The sequence below is a fragment of the Telmatherina bonti genome (genome assembly GCF_933228915.1).
Source record: "Telmatherina bonti genome assembly, chromosome: 10".
Lineage (NCBI taxonomy): Eukaryota > Metazoa > Chordata > Actinopteri > Atheriniformes > Telmatherinidae > Telmatherina > Telmatherina bonti.
In genome coordinates this window covers 22,940,728-22,958,479 of record NC_136628.1, presented here as the reverse complement: position 1 = coordinate 22,958,479, position 17,752 = coordinate 22,940,728, and the positions used below count along the sequence as shown (strand labels likewise).

The 17,752-nt window shown below is 37.3% G+C and overlaps 1 protein-coding gene across 1 annotated transcript in view; it reads left to right on the top strand.

The window, feature by feature from the left end:
* The window catches only part of nrxn2a (neurexin 2a), a gene marked incomplete at both ends in the record, with an annotated part of 106,316 nt that overhangs the window by 26,122 nt on the left and 62,442 nt on the right, over positions 1–17,752 (top strand). Inside the window, 8 exons of the mRNA XM_079247408.1 lie at positions 2,129–2,558; positions 3,214–3,597; positions 4,485–4,688; positions 7,317–7,343; positions 13,333–13,452; positions 13,527–13,908; positions 16,380–16,570; positions 16,785–16,958. Coding sequence (XP_079103534.1) covers positions 2,129–2,558; positions 3,214–3,597; positions 4,485–4,688; positions 7,317–7,343; positions 13,333–13,452; positions 13,527–13,908; positions 16,380–16,570; positions 16,785–16,958 — 1,912 coding nt within the window. The remainder of the gene's footprint in view (positions 1–2,128; positions 2,559–3,213; positions 3,598–4,484; positions 4,689–7,316; positions 7,344–13,332; positions 13,453–13,526; positions 13,909–16,379; positions 16,571–16,784; positions 16,959–17,752) is intronic.

The following is a 17,752-nucleotide window of genomic DNA, read 5'->3' as shown; positions in this document are numbered from 1 at the left end:
GGCAAATAAGCATTCCCATACATATCATGACCGTATGCTGGAAAAGATAGATGTTTGTTCCTGTACATGCTGTATGAGCTGAACATCAGTGTTGAACTTTTAATCCTGGGAACTGTAGCCATGAATTAATTTGGTTTAATCATTAAATTTGGTGGGTGTTACAGATTGATTGCAATTGAATGTGACTGCTTCCTAGCTATGAGCTCTGACTGTCTGCAAAAGATGAATGTGGCCACAACGCCTGCAGCATGAAATACATGCAGAAGTGTTATGTCTGTCATGAAATAAATGAAGAGATTTATTCCACGAATCCTATATGATGTTATTATCTGTAGTCACTTCCCTTCATCTGATGATGGAGGTTTCTTCAGAAAATCTGGGGAGAAAAATATAGTGTATAGAAGTCTGTCTTTGTGAAGGGGGAGCGCCTGGTCTCAGCCCACAAAAAAAAGAGGCAAAATAGAGTGTTTATTTATTTAACTGAGAAAGAAACACTTAATCCTTCATTTGTCATGCAGTTGTGTGTAGAAGTGGTGGTGACTGCCCAAATGCAGACAGAAAACCTGGAGGTTGACATGTGAAGAAAATAAGCAAACTTATCCAAAACAATGAGTAAAACTGAAGGCGTTGAATAGCAGGAAGTCTGAAATACAAAAGGTCCAAAACATAAGAGAAAAAATCAAGGATATATCAGCATGAATTAGGGAGGCAAAACTTCTCTAAAACAAAGACAAGGGTATGGCACTGAAGAAGAAAAATCTTTTTCTTAATAGGATGGATAGTTACAAGTCATGTCCTTCTTATCCAAGAGAAGTGTCCTATTTGCATTTGGAAAGCACATGATGGCATCATCCCAATAAGTGGGAATACGTCACAGCAAACCATCCTTGCATTAGTTACACTTGTCAGTGATGCTCCTCACACAACAGCTGAAAAAATGAAATAACAGATAAACAGCTTTTAGCTGTTAGCTTGATACCTAATAGGTATTTATATAGTCAGTTTATATTGATGAGACAAGTTACAATGCTAACAAACCTGATATGATGACAAATTCAGTGAAACCAGAGAGCTGAAAAATGGACTGGTTCATGTGTGCAAAGAATAAGCAATGAGAGTTCCTGTTTGTTGACTGGCTCCCCTCCGATGTGTGGAAGTTTTTTCATGACAGTGATTTATGTTGTATTTATGGACCTATTTAGTTTTTGTTGAAGTGCCAAACATTTTCCAACTGGTTCCTATTGAAGATATTTAAAAACAATCTGTGGAGCAAACCATCTGCTTTTTAGTCAATGCCCATTAATGCTGGATTGTAGAAAAATACACAACAAACCCATGTTATTCAGTACTGTAAAAAGATGACCTTAAGAGAATATCCATTTTTTATTATTCAGTTTGCTCTGGTAGAATGCTAAATTGTTTTTTTTTTCTTTCTTTCTTTCTTTCTTTTGCTGCTGCTTTGTATCCATATTTATCATATTTACCTTTGGAAATAATGAAATGTGTACTGCACATGTAGAAGATAAAGGTCACCTATGCCCTCACAAACCATATGTGCATGAACTAGATTTTTTTGTTAGCCTTAGTATACATGTAATATTTGTTTTTTTCCCCTATAGTGAGAGTAAGACAGTCTCAGTGTAGGAACATGTAGATCTTTGCGTTTCATCTGAATATATTTCTCAGTTTTACCAGTATGCCATGCCAATAAACTCCTAATTGTATCTTTAGCATAATTTATATTAAGTAGAGAATTTACAAACAAAATGTTACTGGGTTGAAATGTAATTTCCAAATCTAATAAACAATCTGAAGCAGTCAGTGTATGAGTGTTGGTACACAATGCAGTGTGTTCAGTTTTGTGTGCCTTCTACAGCACAAGCCACAAATAATGCTGTATGTGTGTAATGGATGATGTCAGTCTATTTGATCCATCATTTCTAAAGGCATCAATTATCACCAGGGTAATTTTTTTAATCACAGCTCTGGTATCAGGGATGACTCAGTCTGCTGTATGCTGCTGTCATATTGATTCTCATATTTATTGATGACTAATATTCAACCTTTCCACTTAATTCATTCACCTTTCCAGCTGTCATCTCACCACAACATCTCTCTCATTTATTAGGTGGTCTACAAGAATAATGAGTTTAGACTGGAACTGTCACAGCTGGCTGAACAGCGGGACCCTAGGATCAGTATCCATGGTGACCTGATATTCAGCTGCGAGAATGTGGAAGCCTTGGAGCCTGTCACCTTTGACACACCGTCTGCATACTTGACACTGTCCAGGTGGAACACAAAGAAGACAGGGGCCATTTCTTTTGACTTCCGCACTACAGAACCCAATGGTCTGCTGTTGTTTAGTCACGGCAGTCTGCAGGGTACTCTGCCAGACAGGAAGCCCCGAGCCGACTTCTTCGCCATAGAACTGCTGGAAGGACTTCTCTATCTTGTGATGGACATGGGCTCTGGCAGTATTAAAATCAAAGCCAGTAACAAGAGGCTGGATGATGGCGAATGGTGCCATGTGGACTTCCAGAGAAAGGGGCGTAATGGTAAGATAATTTGATGTGTTTGTGAAGGTGGGGGAAGCCTTCTGCATGTTTCTTTGCATCTCCAGTTTTAGCCGTGGAGTTTAAAGGGCTCCAAACTGTGAAATTGCCATATGCCAGCATGGATGCGGCGACATCCGCACACTCTCGTCGCTTTTTATTCACTGCAGTGAAGCATGCACGCATATTAGATTTTAATTATAGTTATATTTTTAGTTGCTATTATCTGCAAATGACATTTGAAATCTGTGTTAACCTATTTCACAAGTGGGCAATTATACAGTCACCCAGTCCAAGTGAAATTTGGAGATGTCTGCTTTATTTGTAGAATGCAAATTTTCTGCCTTCTTAGAGGACTCCAACAATTCACAGTGTCCTTTCTATTTCTAACATTAGAATGTCCATTCATCATTTATTGTAAATTTTCTTTCTTTTTTTTTTATTTCTGCTTTTGCCAACAACTATAATTCAAAGGCACTTTTTTCCTTATCTGGACTTTTTAAAACAAGCACACTTTTTCCCACTTCCTTCTCCTCTTCTTTTGCTTTTATTGTTACTTCTCACTTAACAAACCCACACACACCTGTCTCCTTTCTTCTCTGCAATAAAGCCATTCTGCTATTTCAAGCTGACTCACTCCAAATTTCTTATCCCACAGGCTTTATCTCCGTGAACGGCCAGAGCATCCCTTTCACTGCTAATGAAGGCAGTGAGATCCTCGACCTAGATGGAGACATGTATCTTGGAGGTTTACCAGAAGATCGCCAAGCCCTTATTCTCCCCCCTGAGGTGTGGTCAGCTTCACTTGGCTTTGGCTTTGTGGGCTGTGTCAGAGACCTCTTTATTGATGGGCAGAGCCGGAACCTGTGGAGGTTGGCAGAGGTTCAAAGCGCCACAGGTGTCAGCAGTTTCTGCACCAGGGAGACGCACGTGAGATGTGCCAGAGACATATGCGCCAATGGGGGACACTGCAGAGAAGGTTGGAACCGCCACATTTGTGACTGCAATGGCACCGGATATCTAGGTCTCAACTGTGAGAAGGGTAAGAGTTTCTGGAAGGGGTGGTAGTGGATGGGGAGGATGACTGATTTTAAAATGCTGCTGCAAAAGCTTTTAACACACTTTGGTTGGTATTTTATTTATAAGCTGAGGTGTAAAGAGTGACTGCACTGACAGAAATAATATGAATACTGAAAAAAGAAAATCATCCTCACACCTAATACTCATTGCTCTCAAGCAATATCAATTTCATCTGTAGGTGTAGTAAGATCATACCAGCATAATCTCACATTTTAATAAGTGTTGCTCACCTGAAATGATTGGATTATGTCTATAAAGCAGTCTGGTGACAGTTACAGCACAATGGGAAATAATGTTGTTTTTTTGTTTTTTTGTTTGTTTTAATTTTTTAAAAATTTATTTTGTTAAAATCATTTAAAAGTTAATCGTAGTATTTTCCTACAGTGGAGAGATTCATTAATGAATTGTCAGTATTACGAGATTGCCAGTGCTATGAGTGTTATATTTGAAATGCAGGGGTGCTTCAGCACAGTAATTCAGCCTGAATCACTCTGCGTTAACCATGCAGATGGTTTCTCACACAGAGGCCAAATTACCCAGATCCATTGGCAGCTAATAGTATGAGGGATGTATAAAAATCCCCCCCCCCTGTATTGCACTAGGATGGGTATGAATCCTTCAGAAATTTAATTGCTGCTGTAAGCTCGCCGCTGTCTTTGTCTGCTCTGGGCTTTTTCTGCCATCTGCTGCAACTGATGCAAACTGCAGTCTAAAATAATCTCATGCAGCACCAAAGATAATCTCAAAAGAGAGCTCAGGTTTTCTCCAGTAAAATCCATTTGGCATTTTTGGTTTAATGTTGTGATTTTGTTTAAGTTTTACCGTCTGCTAACGTGCTGAAATCTACAGAGGCCACCACAGTGAGCTACGACGGCAGCATGTATCTGAAGGTGCTGCTGCCAAGGACACTGCACACAGAGGCCGAGGATCTGTCCCTACGCTTTATGTCCCAGAGGGCTTTTGGATTGCTGATGGCCACCACATCCCAGCAGTCAGCGGACACCCTGCGTGTGGAGCTAGACGGAGGCAGAGTGAAGCTCACTGTGAACTTGGGTAAAGCTGCTACAGCAGATATGAACAGATATTGCCACTTAACCTTTTCGGACTCATCTCCTAGACAGATAATAAACATCTGTTTTGTCTGAGACTCTCCCATTTCCATCTACATACACAGCACCTACAGTTGCCTAAAAAGATGAGCACATCTTGTTTGTTCTTTTAATGCATTTACTTTTTAAAAAAATATTTTAAAAAAATTATATATAATAATATAAATATAATAATAAATTCTGCTGAATCCATTTGAAATTAATCATTAAAAGGTTGTGACCTGAAGCGTTTCTAAGTAGCTCAATGTATTCCCATCAAACTAAACACAAGGGGGTTTATATGTTCTACATCTATAGCTGTAGTTTCAGTGGGGAATTAAATAAGAAACCACTTATGTGTGTGAGGGAAGTAAATATTTCCCCAGCATTTGTTTCAAAGCTACCAAATTTGTTACTTTCAGCCTTTGCTTACGGCCTAATAGCGAACTGCAATTTACAGCAACATGCTTAACATACCGTGGGTTTTATAAAACCAGGGTTTACATGAATAAAAACAAAAGAATAATCTCCTTTCTCCCAAAACTCTTCTTACATTTGCCTTCGTTCTGCACTGACAGTTAAATAAATGCAACAAATGGCAGAACAGAGCGAGAGAGAGAGAGAAAAAAATGGTTTGACATTTGACAAAAAAAAAGATCTAATTGTGTTTCCATGGTAACTGAGTCATATGAACCCAAGACCTCCCTGAATTCCCAAACAGCACAGTTGTTGTTGTTGAAACTATTTTGAGCTTGAACAAAAAAGCTTTAAGCAAAAGAAAGATTGTGTGTTTTAAGAAAAGATATTTGCATATTTATGTTTACTGAATAACTTAATTCCAAGGTAAATGTGGGGAGAAAGATTTATAAAATTAAACTAACCTTATACCGTGGGCAGCTGCAGTGATATTAATTGTACACTTAAACATTTGACTGGGGAGGCTTCACAAAACTCATATGTTTGTCACTTAAAGTAGAAAATGAGTATTATGTTTTCTGTTTACACCTTAAATTCAGGGAAGGAATGAACAGTTGATTGGAAAATATAAAGTTAATGTAAATCCAAAGTTGATTTCAGGAAAGAACAAGGGTTTGGTGCCTTTTTTTAAGCAACTGTGTGAGTGTGTATGTTTATTCTGCCTTTTCTCTCTCTCTTTCTTTCTCTCTGAGTTCATCCTAGGGTCGGGTCCCACCTGACCGTCTTGGCTCTTTCAGCCCTTCAATGGCTTGTCTGCAGTTCAAGGAGAGGGCAGTCAGAGACCTGATCCATCATTACTGTGAAATATCACCACTTAAACTACTCACCCTGTAGATGGTCCCATTGTAGTTCCATCCCCTCACATTTACTGGGCCGTCCAGTTTAGACTCACTTCACTGAGCAGCAGGTGCTTCTGATGGACGCATGCACATACTCACACACATCCGCAGCAGAAAGTCTCTGGTCTCTGGCTGTCCATTTCCACTGCTCTGTGATGGTTGACAGCTTGAGAGCACTCCTCCGCCACATGGCTTACACTGGCGTATTCTTGTCAGCTAGGACACTTTAATTATTCAATACATGCAGACAATGAGTGGTTGAATCCATTTAACGGGCGAGCAATTTGAATATTTCACGTAGATTTATAAGATATTTACTATTTCAGATATGAAATAATGTTGGCAAAGCATCAGATGTGAGCTTTGGCCACCATTTTCAAGGTGTAAGTTTCATTGTGGCTGCAGGTTGTGCAAATCGCCACTTTCTCTCTGTATCTGATGTGAAAAATATTATGTCAATAATCCTACGGAATAAAGAGGCTTCATTGCAGGACATTTTAAAGTTGTTGTTTTTTTTTAGAAATTGCAAAACTAAAAAAACAAAACAATTTATTTCAACAGTTATAATGATTATAGTAATGACATCAAATTAATTATATTTTGTAGACTGTGGCTTTTTGAGACACCAAAATATGTTAACATGAACTTGTAATGGCTTTTTTATGGGATTAAAACAATTTATTGCAAATTCTGCACAAATCCATTGGGACTATATTTTACACTGTATTCATTTTTTCTTCTTTCAGAACTGTTAAGCACATGCTCCATTTTCTATTTTTGTTATCTGCTCCAGACGACTTTCCTCATAGCAGTGTATGTTTGCAGAATTACCCCCCAAAGCACATGTCAGGAAAACTATCAGTCACAGAATCTGAAACAATCCAGTTTTGCCAAAACCAAATGTAAGCAGCCACAGCAGGGATAACATCGATGCAGAAATAACAGCCACACAGGGACACCTTTTACTTTTGTAATCAATAAAACTCTTATTGATCCCTACCTTTGAACTGCCCTGCTATGCCTCCAGGAGTGCCAGACACACACTGATGTTGTCCTTTCGCTCACTGATCCTTTTGTTTGGTTTTTTTTTTTTCTAATATTACGAAGACTGCAGGGAGGAAAGTGGCGATTTAGACTCTCGAGGCTGTCCCCGGATGGTGGGCTCTGAAAAGCACTGAACTGTCTGCAGAATGTACCTTGAAGGATGTGAAATATTCTCCTCTTTTGTACTGTTCTTTTTTCTTTTAATCTCACCATCTCACTCTCTCTCTCACCAGATTGTATCAGGATAGACTGTAATCTCAGTAAGTGTCTCCTATGATTATCTACTGTACCATCATGTAGAGAACATGCTCTGTAGTGTGCTTATGTGCTTTTTGCCTTTCTTCCCTTGTGAGACAGAACATTATTCATTTGCTCTGTGCCACAGCTCCTGTTGACTGTTTCGGTTATCTTTCTCTAAAGATCATTATTGAGATGAGAGCAAGAAAGAGACCTCACTGTAGCAACAGTTGCACAGCTGAATATAATTTTATCTTTTAGCAGAACACCCACCTTCTGCAGAAACCCATCAATATAAATGAAACATATTCTTATTGTTTTATCGTCAAATGTAGCCAGATTTAATATGCGGTAATCTACTGTTTGCCATTCATTTTGCCTTTCACTAATTAGCTCTTCATGACTGATAAATGGATTCGGTATGTTTATAATCAGCAAATGCTTTTCATGAGGAAGAGAACTCATAATCTCACTTTAGAGGAATAAGAATGTTTTGCTGGGGAGTAATTACTCAAACAGAAGTGATGCTATTAACTTAAATGTTTGAAATGTGATCAGAATATTAGTTTGACACAAGAACATCAGCTGTTAAAAAGACTAGTTGTTGTATGAACATTGAAATGTGTGTGTGTGTGTGTGTGTGTGTGTGTGTGTGTGTGTGTGTGTGTGTGTGTGTGGGTGTGGGTGTGTGTGTGGGGGGGGGGGGGGTAATTTGATGCAAATAGCTATTTCCTTCTTGAGGAACTGTGGTGGGGTGTTATTGTGTTTGTAAATCTAATTATCGAATGTCAGTTTTCATATTGAGCCCTTTGAGGGTCTAAATGAAACTATTCATTACACATCAACAGACACTGTTTTTTCTGATAAAGACTTGAACTGCACAAGTAATCCTCTACCAGACATCCAAATAAAATGAACTAAAGACATTTAAAAATTGTCTAAAATCATTCATAATTAACAATCAACTCAAATCTAATAAAATTCACCAATAAAATCCACACTTGAACTGTGAAAAATTGCAATATAAAACAAAGCAAACCTCAAACAGACTTTCTTGAACAATGGGTTATTGAAGTAATTCATAGAGAGATGAATAGCAAAGTAAGAGCTTCCTCTGAACTGAGAAAATAGATTTTCTTGTTTTTCATAGCCATGTGGAATGAAGCGATACTTTAATTCACAGAACAATGACTGGAATTTATGACGCAGATAGCACTGTTCACCAAACAGTAAACAAAATACATTTTAGGTTTTGGTTGAGGCTGCAGGAGTATCAGAAACAGACAAAAAGCTGTCACCAGTGGAGAAGTGAACAGCTTGCTGATCTACATCACCCCAGACAGAAAGTCTTCTAGAAGTTATCACTCATCAAATTTTAACTGAGAGCTTGTTTGGATCTATTATATTTTCTAATGCTTTCCAATATCAAGTCCTAAAAACGTCAAGATGCGGTGTATTACCCTTTCAAACATTCTGGTCACTATAGTGGACACCTTTCTTCAAGTTTTTTTCTTGCATATTCAAAATGAAGATTATATATTTGTAAGTGAACCACTTCATTAGATGTTAGTGAGTCATGCAATACAGTCCCGTGCACTTAAAAATAAATAAATAGATGATATAATGGAGCATAAATGCACACATTGTAATTATGTAAAATTAAATGACACAGCTATATTATATCAGATATTTACATTTTAAAATTATGATTATATATTATTTCATAAAAAAAATTTTTTAAAAAAACATTCAAATAAATCAAATAAATTAAAAATTTCATTGACAAACAAACCTCTTTGCATATTTCTATAAAGGTAAAATACTGTATTTAAAAAATATGACATTGTTTTTTATTTAATGCATGTGAATAAAACTCCAGTGATTTGCAAATTTCATAACTATTGTTTCATTCCCAACTGAACGTAGAAAATATAAAACATTGGAAATGAGGCATTTTTTGATTGATGAAGCCATGCTGTTGTAATAGATGCTGTATTACTGTGCGGTTTAGCACTGTCGTGCTGAAATATGCAAGGCCTTCTCAATCTCATTTGGATTGGAGCATATTTAAGTTTTGTAGCTACTAATAAATCCCAACACCTCGTTGGTTAATAAGTTTGAACTGAGAGCTGATAAGATGTGGAACAATCTCTGTCCAATCCAGACATGATGGAGCCTGAAAATCAAAAGATCTCAAGCATGAATATTAATCTTCAATTGTGTCCTTTGCAATCAGAAATATCTCTAGATTCTTGTAATCTTTTCCTTTCTCCATAGATGGTGGAATATACTAAGTCTTTATTTTTACATTGAACGCTTTTAATTCCGAAATGACACCACACATCGTAGATTAAGGTGTGTTTTGTTTTGTTTTTTGTTGTTGTTTTTTGTTAACATGTCAGATCTTAGATGCTTGTCAAAATATATTTAAGACGTGTTGCTTCCATCAGATCCAAGATAAGCTCAAAATAAACACCTCACTTTCAACAGATAATATGTTTTCTACATTCTGTTGTGGTTTTAATATTGGTGTCTTGCATTTATGGAACTGGAGTTGTAGACTAATTTTGATTAAATATGTTTGTTCAGTTTCTTACTAACGTGGACAAACTGTAGCTGTTTGGTATATTTGATCACATGAAGTGAAAGGTTTGATTGCATAAAGCGCTCCCAATCAAATTTAAGCATCAAATCATCCATAATTTAAGACTCACTCAGCCACAATCAGTCATTCTGTCTCGTGTCAATCTGCTGATCGGACGTACGCCTTTAAAGGTGTTGTATCAAATAAGGACATATGCTTGTAAGACAGATTCCCTGCATGTGTAAATGCTCAAATCAACTGGCCATTGTATTGAACTGATTGTACTTTTCTTTTCTTTTTTTTATCAAGGTAAGTAGTGTGTATAAACTTGTGTGGAATATCTCTGTACAAGCCGTTTTTTTTTTTCTTTTTGTGAAATATAAAATATAGATTATAGAGAAGAAAAATACTTCAACTGACTGAATGAGACTAGATGGATTTATTTTAAGCATTAGATCCGGCCATAATTGTGCAATTATAATTTTCCTACCAGCAGATGGCATTGTACCTTCACACACTGACTGTAGAGGCAGGTGTGGCGATCAAAACTCAAGACCTGGTGTGACAAAAAAACAATAAGTTTAACTGAATACACAACGAACGAGACACAAGATGTACAGAATGGAAAGAAGTCCAGAACATGAAAATCTGACGTACAATGAACAAACAAGCACTCAAAAACCAAAGCAAACAGATTAACACATCTATTTAATCTGTCAGCATGATTAGCATGACTTTTTTTTTATTAAGTCTATAAGTCTATCCTGTCACGCTGGTAATATCTAAAACAGACAAAGTAATGTTGTGGTGATGCTTTCTGTCTGCCTTTTCATCATCAATGACGGGTATTAAACTCACTCACTCATGCAGGATTGACCCGCTGCAACAGTTCTAAAAACTGCTTATTTTTCCACACAGAGGCATTCACATACAGCTATGCAAAAGCTTAACTCATGATGATGGTTGTCTTTTTTTAATGGATTTTACCAACATTTATTACAAATGAGTGCTACAGTGCAATTTACATCAGCGTATTTTTTGTGAGTTTCTTTAATTACTTTGATGGACTACACCACAACCTAATTAAAGGATTGATCATTCATATTTCTCATGCAAGTGTAGCTTTCTTTTGATGGAATCAGAGCAGTAGCCCCTCTGTATTGGTTGTCAATAAACAATCCATAGCCAGAGACACAGAAAGAGGGTAAAATTTCTTAAAAACAAATATTGCTGCAATGCTCCTGGTTAACTCTTGTGCAACTGGGGAGTAATGGTGCACCAAGCAGTTTGGAAATAAAGTCCACCAAATTACTGAATTACCATAGCGTTCTTTAATTAAAATGCAGATCATGCATTCACGGTGTCAGCTCACACACAAGCATGACCTGCATAGCTGCACCATGCCTTTGAAGTTGTCTTTGTTTGAAAGTATTAATTGAAGTCGATTCTAAGTGAGAATCAAACCGGACAAAACAGACCCTTATCGTGTGAGGCGTGGTCTTACGTCTCTAGAAAGTAAGCTTGGGAAGTGAGGGCATTCTTAAAGGAGGCAAAAATTTCAAAGGGCTTACAATCAAACATCCACAATAATACACGTCATATTCCATCATTTTTATACCCCTTGCAGGATTAGAGTTAGATCTTTATTCCTGAAGGGAAATGCGGTTTGCTTTTGCATGGATATATTCCTTTTAGAAATGCATCCGTGAAATTTTAACAGACTCACCATGTATCATTTTTAAAACCTAACACAGCGATGATCCTCGTTGTGGACGATGCAGCCACCAGTCTCAGGTGGAGGAGCAGAAACATGCTGCAAAGGAATAGAAACCTATTGTGTGACTCTACTCCTCTAAATTTCATTTACTGTCCCATTTCACCCCAGCTGAGTCAAGTTGCATTACCTCTGTTTGGAGCCACAAAGGGTTTTATATGTTAAGCAAGCAGTGCTACACAATTAGGTTTCGGTCCAAGCAGCAGCACAGGCAGCATCTCTGATGTCAATATCAATAAAGATGCTTTTAATTGTTTAAAACAACTAATGTAATAAGATGTAATGGAAATATGTAGAGAGTAATGCATTATTAATCACAATTAATTTGCCAAGCATAACAGATTTCTTATTCATGTTCATTGTTAAATACTTAATCACAGGCAAGCTCAAACCACAACAGGGGATTCTTCTATATGATACTTTTGAGGTAATGAGATCATCGCTGCATGTGTGTACACAATAATCCAAGGATAAACACACACAATATATTCTATATTAAGAAAAAAATGGTTTCAAAACTTTTACCTTTTAATATTTATGTAACAAAACGTGACCTCCGTCCCTTTCCTCTGCACGGAAATGCCTGTTTTCCTGTTTTTGGATTAGTATGCTTGGGCTTACGCTCAGTTGGCAGGGTAGCTCCCCTCTGAGAAGAACTGATTTGATTAAGAGTCCCATCTATTCAGCACCCTACTATCTCCTCTCTCATTACTGCAGGTCTTGTCTGTTCATCTAGTTCGTGCTCTGCAACACAGCCATCACTGTTTTCTGGCTGAATGCAGATCCAGTTAAGGGTTCTTATTGCTAAATCTAAGTAAATCCATCATATGTAGAATGATCAGGGTTTTGAGGGTATTGATCCACTCAGTGTGCATACTCAGTATTCACCAGGTGGATGGTGGCATCATGCACTGTACTGTAGAGACATTTAATATGTCGCCATGGTCAAAGTCTCTAGGCAGAGTTTGATTTCCCCAAGGATGAAACTGTAAAGTGTTCAGAAACCAGTTGATGTTTTTCATTTATTGTCCTCTATGCGTCCCCTGTAATTCTCCTGCACCCTGAGCTCAATTAGACAGACAAACCCCTAAAGGCGCAGTCAGCTTAGGCATGGCCAATTAGTTTCCCAAGCAATGTCAGAACTCCTTTGAACTGCCGTGTCGGCCTGTTGCATAGGCACTGATTTGGGTTGACGGTGCTGCAGTGGCAAGCTTCTGCTCTGTGACCTATTTTGAAACCAGTTTAAAAAAAAAAAAAAAAAAAAAAAGATAGATAGTTGATAGTCAAGAAATTCAGAAGATTTCAACTATGCTTTTGAGCCAGGTCAACAAATACCACCTAACAAGTTTTTCCCAACAGACATCACACAATTTACTCTTTTAAAAGACAATAAGTCCTTCTTTTTCTCTGCATTTTATATTACGTATATTCACATTCACTTTTAAAAAATATGCGCTGTTGTAGTTTTTTTTTGGTTTTTTTTTGTCTAGTTATCTATTTAGCTGTGAAGTGAACGTGAATGTCTGGATACCTGCGTGAGAGATAAGTAAATGAATCAATGCACTTTTAGAGTGCTTTTTAAGTGAAGAGCTTTGTGTGGAAGGATACTGCTCTCATGTGGTATGATTGTCACTTGATGCTTTCCTCCTCTCAGGCAAGGGACCAGAGATTCTCCTTGTAGGCGAGAAGCTGAATGACAACGAGTGGCACACAGTGAAGGTGATGCGGCGTGGGAAGAACTTGCAGCTATCTGTAGACAATGTGACAGTGGAAGGTATAGTAGCGGCAAAGAAACTATGCAGATGCTCAAAGCTTTTCGCAGTTTTAGCAGAATTCTGTGTTTTGTAGGCCACATGGTCGGCGGCCACACCCGCCTGGAGTTCAACAACATTGAGACAGGGATCATGACGGAGCGGCGCTTCATCTCAGTGGTGCCTTCCAATTTCATTGGCCATCTACAAGCCCTTTCCTTCAACGGAATCCTCTATCTGGATCAGTGCAAGAATGGAGACATCTCTTACTGCGAGCTGAATGCGCGATTTGGCATGAGGCACATTGTTGCCAATCCTGTAACTTTTCTAACTCAAGCCAGCTACCTGGCCTTTTCCACTTTGCAGGCCTACGCTTCAATGCACCTTTTCTTCCAATTCAAGACGACCAGTCCCGATGGCCTGATACTTTACAACTCTGGAGATGGTAGTGACTTTATTGTGGTAGAGTTGGTCAAAGGGTGAGTACTGGAGTGTTGCTAACATATGACCTGCATACCTATCTTGACAGAAGAAAGCTAAAAGGTCTATTTAGTGAAGTATTTATGTACTGTATACCTAGTTTTATACTTCAGTAACATTTTGAACATAATAATTTCTTGTTTCCTGAGTTACAAATTACAGGTCTTCTAGTTGAAGCTGTGACATACATTAGATCATTTGATCATGCCCTTCAATATTACCCATAATGAAGTGTTGCTAGTATATACATCAAGGAAATAGAACTCATTTGATAATAAACAGACACTCATAAGGATGTGGTTCAACCATTAATATGTTTTCAGCTTTGTTCTAGACCAACATTTGACAATTAATTTTCACCTCAAGTTCCTTTAATAACAGCGCTTTATCAAAACACAGTTATCATTTATTGTTACTTCATTAGGGTGTGAAAATGATAACATTTTGGACTAAATTTAATCTCTTTTTGCAACATAACTGTATCTTCATGAGAACCAGTTTCACCATTCACATGCAGATGCTCTCAACTATAATATTAAAGTATTGTTCAGAAGTAACTGTAGATCTTTTTTGGTTTGTATGAGCAAATGATAGAGAAAGGTTGTATTTAGAGAAGTACAGTCTTTCATTATTAGTCAGTTGTGAACCCCTTGAAGTGAAGCAACAAGTGTCTATAAATTGTTTGTTCATCATAAATGTTGAAGAGAAAAAACAGAGGAAGCATAGGTTCAGAAACCGGAGTTGTTCCCACATGCAAAAAACGTTTGGCATTTTGACAGATTCACAAATATGTTCTGAGTTTTTTTTATTCATCATACATCCGTTTTTCCTGCAGACAGAAAGCAGAAATTGGTTGTAAAAGCAGAACCAGCAAAGCAAGAATTGCGTCTTCCCACTGTCAGACTATGCAGAGTTTCTTTCAGTAAGCAATTAGTCAGCAGGAGGTCTCGTTCAGATCTGGAGTTAGAAGCAGAAGCTTACACAGACAACACAGACGAGGAAAGGTTTCCAGCACTTCTGCCTTTGTTTTCTGGCTGCTCTCTGTTATGTTTGAAATGTTGCTGCTTATGCGTGATTGTTGCACAACTCAGATCCACTTTGCTCTGTCTTATGGTTGCATTTCTACACAACACATTGGTGTGACTACAGCCTGGATAGTCATGCTAACATATATTCACAGACCTTCATTCAGTGTCAGCAAGAAATTTAAGACATAAATTCACTGCCATTTTTAAGCAACCATTGTGGGATTGCAAAATAAAATGGCAGACAGATGTGCACTCATCTGCATTGCTTTGTACAACTTCAGTTCTAATAAAGTTGAGACGTGTAGAACGTAAATAAAAGTAGGACACAGTGATTTGCAAATAATTTTTAATTTATATTCAGTGGAATGCACTACAAAGATATTATATTTAATGGTAAAACTAATAAACTTTATTGCTTTTGGGTTTGTTTTTTCAAAATTTGGAATTTGATGCCTGAATAGCCGGGACAGGGACACGTTTACCACTGTGTTACATCAGCTTTCTTTTTAACAATAAGCTCAACCAAGAACACTAATTGTTGAAGCTTTGTAGGTGGAATTGTCTTGTTGTTTTATGTATGACTTTAGTTGCTCAACAGTCCAGAGTCTCCATTGTCATATTTTGCACTTTATAACAACATTTTTAATGGTATACAGATCTAAACTGCTGGCAGGCCAGTTTAGTACCTGCACTCTTTTACTGTGAAGCCACATTCATGCAGAATGTGGCCTAGAATGTTTTGCTAAAATAAGAAGGCATTTATTCTAAAATGAGTGAATATTTGCCCCCTGAAAAAAAAGGAAGCTTATCTATTAGATCAAATAAAACAATAAATATATTGTCTTTGTAGTGTAATTAATTTAGTGTAGATTAACCCTTTATAGGGTACTCAATGAAATACCCTGAAATTAGACATTTTAACCTAAAATTGTCCTTCTGGTATGTAAGACCTGCATTCTGTTGTTACATTAAAAAAAAAATTGTTTTATGCTGAAAATGAAAGAAAACAAAGTGATCCCAAAATAAGTCACTTGCCTGATAAAGAGTTAAAAAGGATTTAGAAATGTTTTTGTTTAGACCTTAAAAACAGCAACAAAACAACAACAATGATAATTATCATTATTATTATTATTATTATTATTTTGCATTGTTAGTGTTTATTATCATTAGAAATAAAAATTATTGTAGGTGAAAAGGTGTCCAGCAGGGGGCAGGAGACATGTATCAGATTGTACACACCATGGTTTTAAGCAAAGTTTTTACCATTAAATGATGCTAAAGGTTACTCAAAAATATGTTACATACAGCATTACATTAAACTGTGATGAAAATTATTTCTTAGAATTTTAGTTAACAAAGCTGACATCCTAATTTGTAACTGGTATATGAGGATAAATTGTCATAGGAATGAGTGATCGTAACCAAATATCATTGTCCTATAGGTACGTTCACTATGTTTTCGACTTGGGAAACGGACCATCACTAATGAAGGGAAACTCAGACAAGCCTCTTAATGACAACCAGTGGCACAATGTTGTGATTTCACGTGACAACAACAATGTACATGTCCTGAAAATTGATTCCCGCACTGTCACGCAGCATGCCAATGGTGCCCGCAACCTGGATTTAAAAGGTGAGCTTTCAGTCATTAGCACATACCATATCCAAGTGTTTATGGCTGATATATTAGATTTTCCACAGTCGTGAATAGATACATGAATAACTATTAACCCATGGATTTCCTCTGAAATTTCTCTGTACACTGTACAAATTTTTGGAAATTTGCAACAACATGTTCTCTGAATTTGCTAGCGATGTTTTTCTTCTCATCATCTCATAACTTACAGGAGAGTTGTACATTGGAGGTGTTGGGAAGAGCATGTACAACAGTCTGCCCAGGTTAATAGCATCCAGGGAGGGATACAAGGGCTGCCTAGCATCTGTGGACTTGAATGGAAGATTGCCTGACCTACTGGCAGATGCTCTCCACAAGGTGGGAGATGTGGAGCGTGGCTGTGGAGGTGAGGACACCAAACACTAGTAAATCATTCTTATAATCAGATTTCCTTGTAGTCCAACAGTTTGCACTCTAGATTAAACCAAGTTACCAAGTTAATTACACTCTATGTCTCATTGTATCAGAGAGCTTTATCAAGTGCACCGTTGTGATTGGTCAAAGAAATAATTCTTTGGATTTATTATCTGTGATTATGCATTTTATGCGCACATGTATATGCGAGTATGTTGCTCAGCATTCCAGGTTCAGCATCTCTTGTGGAGCCTTAACAAGAAAGCCTTCTGCAGAGTGTACAATTCTCCAGGGGCTCAATAATGTCAAATAATCTCCCCTTTAGTTAATAATAATAATCTCGCCTTTAGTTCAACAGGAAACCCTGCACTGTCACAACAGCATAGTTAGTTAGCAGCTCCATTTATCTCTGAGGGGAAATTGTTTGTTAGTAGTTAGTATTCAGAATTTATAAAATAGATCAACAATAATAATAACGCAACAGAAGATACAAGAAATCATTGGGTAAAGATTGCAGTTCAGTAATGACACAGGGAAATGTGTCACAGTCGAGTGAAATATGAGTAAGAATAGCAAAGATGGCATGAAAGCTCCCTGCGTGTAATCTGGATACATCTATCTGATACTTGACTATTGTCGAAAGTACAGAAGGATTTTTTGCTTTGAAGAAAATGAACTGTTTTTGCAGTTATTGTTTTGGACATGAAGCCATTGTAAACGATTGTGAGTGAACTGACAAAAAAAAAAAAAAAAAAAAAAGAAGTTATCAGGTTTTATCCTAAAAAT